General features: G+C 50.6%; 1 protein-coding gene across 1 annotated transcript in view; it reads right to left on the reverse strand.

Annotated features, from left to right (window-relative positions):
* DUOX2 (dual oxidase 2) overlaps window positions 1-3,700 on the reverse strand; it is a gene marked incomplete at its 5' end in the record, with an annotated part of 17,798 nt that extends 14,098 nt beyond the window's left edge. Inside the window, 4 exons of the mRNA XM_009699362.1 lie at window positions 121-322; window positions 1,622-1,809; window positions 2,896-3,060; window positions 3,617-3,700. Coding sequence (XP_009697664.1) covers window positions 121-322; window positions 1,622-1,809; window positions 2,896-3,060; window positions 3,617-3,700 — 639 coding nt within the window. The remainder of the gene's footprint in view (window positions 1-120; window positions 323-1,621; window positions 1,810-2,895; window positions 3,061-3,616) is intronic.
* Between the last annotated feature and the right edge of the window lie 4,948 nt (window positions 3,701-8,648).

Genomic DNA, 8,648 nt, shown 5'->3' on the forward strand with positions numbered 1-8,648 from the left:
CCCCCCCCGCCCTTTCCCAGGGCCCCCTGGGGGCTCAGCTCCAGGGACGTCCTGCTCCTCTTGCTCATGGTCAGGGATGGAGCCAAGAAGGTGAAAACCCATTGAGGATGCCACCATTACCGTAGATTCCCCGGGGACCACCCTGTCCTGTGGACGGATCCAATGCCTTCCACATGGGGACCCTCCCGTCTGTCTCCCTCGGGAGGCGCCCGCCAGGCCCTGATGCCAGCTGTCCCCTTGAGAAGCTCCTCAGGGCATCGCTCCAGGAGTGCGAGGGGCCATAGATGGAGCTGCCGTCCAGCCAGCCCGTCACCTCGTTGGTCTAGGGCAGGCACAGGGAATAGGCATTAACAGGCATTGGGGTTTTGGTGGAAAGGTGCAAAAAAAAAAAGGTCTGAAAAGCCCCAACCCGGCCCTTTTAGTCTTGCAAAGCAGTCACCCAATCCACTGTTTTAACAAGAGCTATCAGGGTGCAAATATATACACCAACAATCTCTATGCAAACTGCAGGAATTAGTGCCAGGTACAGGAAAGGATCAGGTACAGGTTTTTCAGAAATGTATTTCGGGTTTTTTTCCCCATTATTTTCAGCTATGCCCAGAAGCAGACATCTGTAAATCCCTACTTAGGCAAGACCAAGCTGGAAGGGGACTAAACTGATCTCTGGGGAAACTGGAAACACTGGAGCTGTCCCCTGCGGGGAGCCCTGTCCTCACAGCGGGGCATCCCACTGCCCTGGCAGCATGTTGAGTATCTCCCCTGCCAAACATTTTCATGAAAACATCCTTTTTAGTCTGAAAACATGCTGGAGTTTTCATTTTTCTAAGGTTTGAAATACTGCTAAAAACATGACTTGGTCTCATCATGGTTTTTCACGTGAAAGGTTCAGGGGGTATTTTGCTTCGGCTATTTTGATTGGGAAGCTTTCCAGCATGAAAGAAAAAGCACATGGACTTGGGAACACATCCAGCCTCAGCACAGCAAAATATGGAGAAACTGGGGGAAAATCTGGATTTTTTCCAAAATTACTGAAATTCAGAGAAGCTTTACAACTTTATGACATTGTGATACATTATTAAAGATAAGAGCTGGTGCCTAAAAAAATGTGTCATAATTACTGACCTTCTAGAGCAGCACAAGTGTTTAAATTGGTTATGAAAGTTCATTACACTTGTACTAAAAAGGCTCCAGATATCACTTATTTCACAGACCTACTTTTGCTCATTTTGGCTAAAGTGATAAAAACTTTGGCAGCCAAGGAAGGCTGCAAATTGCTCCTGCTTTACCCTTTTCTCTTCTGCCCTCCAAAAACCGTGCAAGATACTCAAATCTGCATTAAAATAGATGACACAGGCAGATCTAGAGCAATTACATTTTCTTTGGCCAAGAAAAGCACTGACCTTGAGCAACCACAAATGTTGCTCCATGTGAACCAGTACGTTGGAGGTTGTGCTTTGGATTCATCTGCAATTGGTTCAAACACTTGGGAGATGTATATTTTTAAGGAAACAGTGGTGCTCTCCTTTTATTTTTGCAAACACTATCTTGGCTGCTACAGATCCTAATGTTGGGTGAAGGGGAATTTAGCCAAAAGGCAAAGAGCAGAGGAAACGATACCTACCTGTTCCCGGGGGCTGTTGGGGCTCTGCCCCGTTTCTGTTGCCCAGTGGATGCGCTGGAAGGGCAGGACCACATCTCCAGTGCCTGCAGGGTCAAACACGAGGTCTCCGGATGGGATGCGGATATTCAGGAACTCAGCAGGGCAGCTGGGTTTCTCCGTCCCCAGGATGTCCGAGAGCACATGGAAACCTGCCAGGGACCAAAGCATGGCCAGGAGCTGGGAGGACTGCCACCAGCACCTGGAGCAGGATGCGATGGCGGGCAGCTGAGCCGTATGTGGGGACTACCCTGTGCATCAAGCGTGGTTTCCTTCCTGCCTTCACTGCTGGTTTGCTCCACGACTTTGACAAAGTCACTTTGGGCTGGAGCCCAGATGTGCTGAGCTTCAGTCCACAGGAACAGGGCTCCAGGTGCCCCTGGCCAGACCTCATGAGAAGGGTAGGGTCATTCAGGGACCAGGGTGGAGAAACTCAGCCAGCGGATGTTCCCAGACCACCGGCAGCTGGACTATCTGCTGGCCACCACTTCACTAGGAGCAAGACTCTGCATTTAGCCACTAGTTGCCTGCCTTTCCTTGCCTGTGGCCTTCAAGACCAAGGCTTGCTGCTGATGCTGAGCCCAGTGGCTGCCGTTGCTGTTGGCCCATTTGAGCTTTTGTGTGATGGGAAAAACTACCTCCAGGGAGAAGCTAAATGCTGCCGCAACAGTGTCTGCCCCTCCTGTGGCCCATCTTGGGGCTGAGCACTCCAGCTTGGGTGTCCGGGAATGTATATGAACCTTAAGCTGTATGGGAGGCTAATTGTCTCCACTTTTTTGAGAAGTTCAACCTGTTTTCTCAGTGAGCTGAGAGTATTTCCCAGAGACAGACATCCTTGGGCTTGGAGACCCAAGACCCCCCCGAGCTCCTGAGCAACAGCAAAAACTGCTCCAACTTGCAGCAATTCTGCCCAGCAATCACTCACACCATGGCTCTTATCGCATCTGTCAGGCGTTTTGCAATAGGGTAACTCTACTGCTAAAACAAATGAGGAAGTTCCCAAACAACAAATATCAGCATTCGGGGTAACTGCTAAAGGTCACTGAAAATTCACGCAAACTCTGTCAGCTGGACAGTATTTTGGTATGTCAATACCTAAGGCTTTATCTTTTGCATGTGAGTCTGCTACGAAGCAGTGGGTGAGGAGCTCTCCGATGCATGGCCTTGAGGTGTGAGAAACCAACCTTTTTCCACCCATACCAACACTTTCCCACCCAGTGCCAGGCCCCAGCTTTTACCAAAGAAGACAGCCAGCACGGTTGTGTTCCTGCGGGAGGGCAGCCCAGAGGGTCCCCGTGCCACCGCGTTGCTGAGCTGGCGAGCGTTGGGCACGTGGGGCTCCTGCAGCGCCTGGTAGACACCATCTGCATAGTTAGCCGGCAGGAGACGCAGCAGCCTGGCACCTGCAGCACCAAAGCAACAGGACATGGGTCCGGCAGCACCCAACAGATGGGAGATGCAGCAGTAGTGGGGTACACCGGCATGCACAAGTGTCCCAGAAGAGAGCAAGAGGATGGCATAGACACATAGTGGCCAAGAACATGCAAGTTTTGGTACCAACACCCAAAACTTCTTGCAAGACTGAGATCAGTCCTCTTAAAACTAGGAGGGATCCTCCATGGGCATGTTCCCTTCCAGTTGTCCTTCTCTGGTCCATGTGCATCCCTGTTGCCTCCTAGAGGTCTGGGGTCATGTGCTCCAGTGGGTAACTGGAGTGATGTTAAGCTGCTCATGTTGACTATGCAACCCCACACAAGCATGGTGATTGTCAACACTGTAGGAAACAGGAGAGGGAACAGCCAGAGAGGCAGAGAGACAAGGGAGAAGATGAGAAACACCCTGACTTTGCACCCACTGCCTGTCCTGTAACTGAAAAACCTGGAGGCAGGAGGTCATAAAGCGAGCCAAGGTGCCAGCTCACCCCATCCCGCCATCCCCATCGCCATGCCTGGCACTCACCCGCTGAGCCACGGCTGTGGTGCAGCAGGTTGTTGTACCAGCCGTCGTAGCGCTGGACCTCCCAGGAGATGCTCTCCTGGGCTCCTGGAAGAGACAGGACCCACTTGGTGAGCAGCAAAAAAAAATGCATGAAATGAGCATCTCCATTACAGAGTTATATTTACATGGTGATATTTTCCCATATTGTTTCTGAAACTTTCTGTACAAATATTTTATAGACAAGTTTCGCAGTTCTTTTGAGGGATGAGCAATGTCTAAAATTAGAAATTTATGCTTGTGATCCTGATGTCCCCACATCAATTTCTGGCCCCCACCAGTCTACTTCCAAAGGATCTTCATTTTTTCCTTCTCTCTCGTTGTGTCAGAGTTGTCTCTCCTTACTTCTGACCCCTACAATGCCCATGTGAGTCAAGCAAAGGCCTTGACGCTGGAGTTATGCTCTCCTGTGCATTATGTATAAGCATCAGCCTTTGTCAACAAATCTAGACTTTGTTTCCTTTGTGTAAATTTTTGCTGGTTTTATTATAACACTAGCAAGAAGTGCCAGTTCCTGGTTAGAAGCTGTGTACATGTATAAACAGCAGTAGGTCAGTCTCCCAACTCACAGGCTCTACAAGTTTAGCATTTTGCTCCATTTTTTTCTTATCTCATCACAAACTGCATCATCCCCATCTCTGATATGATGCCTCATGAGTGAGAGGAAATTCCTCTGAAGGGCAGAAACTACCCAGGATCTCTCGTTGGATCCCCTTCCCTGAAATCATGCTTACTCCCCAAGGTCCAGGTCACTAGCAGAACCACGATCAAACTCCACATCATCTTTGTGGGTTGCTTCGGCCACTGGGTGTTCGGAAGCAGCAACCTGCAGAGAGGAGAAGGAGGATGCTGGAGCTGGGCTGCTCCCGGAGGCTGGGAACATGCACAGACAATAATCACCTCTCCCTCTTGTGGTTTTTGCTGCCTGGTAAAACCCCACTGCTGTTAGCATCCGTCAGCAGTGTGGCCAGATTTGAGCTGTTGGAAGGTGGCAGGGGGCACGTGAGACTGCATCACCCTGGGAAAGCTCTGTCAAGAGGTGTCAACTGGTCTGAGAAGACCTTTCTGCTGGAGCAGGACCAGTACCCCTGCCTTGGAATACCCCAGCTATAGGTTCACAATTCAGCATCCATGGCAGGAAGATGTTAAGCTATGCCAGCTCCATTATAGAAACATATTCACAGCTGGCAATTCTCTGCACACGCATTGTTCCATCCAAGTGAAATCCAGCTGTGAACACGATGGAAACAGCCTCAGCATGCAGTCAGGCATCCCAGAGCGTGCTTGTACTGCAGATCAAGACCTCTTGATCACCTCTGGGCTAACTTGACGGCACTCTCTCATGACCAGCCTTTCTCATGACACTTTACCATCTCACTTTCCACAAAGGCCCTGGATCCAGAGCAAATTTCATCAGTTGGACCTGAACCTTTAAAACCCCAGCCAGCGCCTGACTGAAGAGAGGGATTCCCAGCCATAAACAGTGAAGGCTATAAATGTTCATAAATACTACAACGCTTCCGCTGGCTTTCCATGCACAAAACTTGGATTTAACTCCAAGATAGGGTTTTCCACTAAATATAGCTCTTTGTCCCTTATTCCAGCGCTGCAGGTGTGTATCCAAAGACTAGCGTCATTTCAGAGGAGCTGTGTTGCCAAGACATGCCAAAATGCACAGGTTTCAGCTTTTCCTACATCGCTCTGTCACAAGCCAAAGTGATTATTTTAGTTTCTTTTTTTTTCATTGTATTAATCAAAACTTAAAGGAATTATGGTTTCATAAAGGCTTACATGTTGCCAGCAGCTCTGTAGGTTTTATTTTTCATTTACTGGGAATTGCAGTGGGGATTTTTCACTTATAACTACCAGTGGCGCAGATTGTAAAATATGAGTCAATAAATACACTATCCTCTTGGCAAATTAAGTGGTTTGAGATGTAAATGTTATCATTTGTGCTCACATTAATTGCATTCACAAAAATGAACACTCATTGCCAGGTTGCAAGCATAGCATACAACCTGTGTTAACTGCCTTCCACCAGAGACTTCTGTACTTTTGGCTTTTTGCATTAGAAAACAAGCTGTTTCTCAAGAAGTGACATTTCCACATTCCTCCTCCATCACAACAGCTCACCTGTGCTCTACACCTCACAAAACGTTATTACAGGCAGACTGCTTTGTTAGCTTTCCATAATATGGATTTAACACTAAATCACTGTTGAAATACCTCGGCACCGATTGCATTTTCAGTTCTGGCCTCACCTCCATGCGTATGGGAGGTAGGGCTGCCGAAAGCCTTAGAGCTGCTGAGAGCAGCACTGGGCAATGTTCCTGGTCACCCAGTGCCTCCCCTGTCCTCCTGGAGCATGGTCCTGGGCAACGGGGCCTCAGAGCCCTTCCATCCCCCAGCCCTCTGCGGAGCTTGGTCTTGTGGACTTGAGATCTAGGTTGTGCAGCTGGTGGGAACCAGAGGCTCCATGAGCCCCATCCCATAGGAGAAACCCAAAAGTTTGGCCAATGGGTGAAACACGGAGATGCCTAGGACCTCTGCCAGGAGTGGCAGGGTCCAGTCACCGTTACCACATGGGACTCTCCTGTCAGAAAGCTCTCCCCAGTGAAACAGCCCGTTCCCTGTTGAAACCACTGCAGAGGGCTGCATGGCTGGAGAAACCCTGAACAACCTGCAGCAGCTGTGCTTTGCTTGCGTGCAGAAGTCTATGCAACCTCCCCCGTTGTAGACACATCTGGATTTATCTCCTGCTGACTCAAAATGTGCAGAGTTGCAACCCCCATCTAGAACTGAGGCCTGAAGGTGCCGCAAAAGGTTTATGAAAGTTGCTCAGGAAACGTGGGGCAGAGTCAAAGCTCAAAGCACATCACCTCAGGCACAGCGCAGCACGTCTCCCCCTTCCCCTTGGGTCTTCTCGCAAGGCTCCAGCAGAAAATATGTTTTAAAATTCCTTCTGTCACTGAGCAAACCTCCCATTTCCTCAGATATGGGAATTGCTCTTGGCCCAAGTCATGAGATGACATGCCAGTTCTCAGGCACTTTTCGTCTCTCCATGGACCTGCACTGAAACCCCACTTATTGCCTGGTCAGTCCAAGACTGTGGGGGGAGTCTCTGGAGGCTTTCCAGCCTTGACCATGGCCAAAGTGGTCTTGCTGCAAGCAGTAGGTTGGATCACAGACTTCTGAGGGTCTTTCCCGCCAACATGGAACTTCTCTTCCATGCCTTTACACTGCCTTTATGTCTTCCTACAAGTTACTGGCCACATCAGCAGTTTGTCTTTCCCAACCAAACCTTGAGAAGCATTTCCCTTCCCCAGGAGCAGCTCTCCCTGGCAGAATTTGATCTGTAAAGGCACGAGGAGAAATTCACACCATGCCTCCCCTGCCTATCAAATCTTCTCCAGCTGTTGCTGGGAACCTCCTCACAGGCAAGGCTGAGTCACAGCAGTCCTTACAGGATGCACTCAAGAAAAGGAACATGCAGATCTGAGCTAGGGATCTCACGCCCAAGGAAGATGGGCATCTCATGAGTGGCACTCAGCTGCCCCACAAGCTCCTTTCCCAAGCTTCAGCTGAGAGCTCCAGCTTCACACTCCCCAGCGTGCTTTCCCATGTGTTGAAGGACCAGTTGCCAGGCTTCTCCAGAAAGAACCCCCTGCTCTCACACCTGCCTCCCAAATCTTGCAAACCAACCAGGGGGTTCCTTGAGAAAATGAAACCAGACTGACCTTGGAAGCCCATGGTGCAGCTTGGTGAGGGAAAGCTTTGCAAACTTGGATTCCACAGACTTGTCAAGCTTTCCAGGAACTTTGTAAGATCTGATGAGCCATCCAGTCTCTGCTTTTCCACAGATACCCTATGCCACCTTTGGAAACTCATTCCCTCCCTCTGCACCTAGTGAAATCAAGCACCCGCTTCCCCAGTCTTATCTTCTCCCATCAGAGAGGATCCCTGTGCCCTATCAAGGCCTGGAGTTTCACATGCCTCCAAAAACTCTGCCACAGAGAATGCCAACACAAGACTTCCTCAGAGCAAGGATCTCTCACTCCACCTGATCTCAGCGGATTTGGCTCCCCTAAAGTTAGGGTTTCAGTCTCCAAAAGTCTCCCGAGCTCTTCCCAGGGCCACATGTCGGCTGGGACTGTGGGACACATCAGCATCCTGAGAGAGCAGCAGCCCCCCTGCAGAACTTAATGTGGCCATACAGATAGAGGAGAGCAGTTTCGAGGCATTCAAGAAGCCTGGAGCCTGATCCCTATGGTCCTTGTTAGTCACAGCTTATTCCTAGCTGTTCCCAGTGCTGGTGGGACAAACTGAGGGACTGTTATCTTCTCCCACCAGCCAGCCAGCCCTGAGGGTTCAGAACAGGCTGCACCTCCCCAGCCTTGGATGTCATCCAGAAAATCCCAAACCTGTGCACAAGCTGTGGACAGCATGCACACAGGAACCAGCTGTGTCTTCAGCTTTCCCACCTGGGGACACCCCTGGGGCCAGATGGCCCAGTGCCACCACAGTGCACAGCAGGGACTCCGTCCCCTGGTGGGACATAAGGTGTCCCTGCCTGTCCCCATGGTGTCCTGTGCCTATTCAGGCAGGGACATGCACAGTCCCAACCCACTCTGTCCTGTGGTCCTGCTCGCTCCCAGAGAGAGATGTGCAGGGCTCCATCGCACTCTGCAGGTGAGGACATCCCATCCCACCCTGTCCCCACACATGACCCAGACCTCCCCAGTTCTCCATGCAGGCAGGAACTTGGGTGGCCCCAACCTTCTAGTGCCCCATGCAGGTGTGTGCCCCGAGCAGTCAGGGACACCTGGCCCTGGCCCCTTGGTCCCCCATGCAGATGGGGATGAGTACCCCCATCACATCCTGTGCCCCAAGCAGTCATGGACACCAGTAGCCCAGCACCCTGGTTCCCATGCAGGTGGGGGGACACATGGCCTCATCCCACCCTCTCCATCATACAGGAGAGAGATGTGTGACCCGA

Source organism: Cariama cristata, unplaced genomic scaffold (genome assembly GCF_000690535.1).
Source record: "Cariama cristata isolate BGI_N322 unplaced genomic scaffold, ASM69053v1 scaffold44004, whole genome shotgun sequence".
NCBI lineage: Eukaryota > Metazoa > Chordata > Aves > Cariamiformes > Cariamidae > Cariama > Cariama cristata.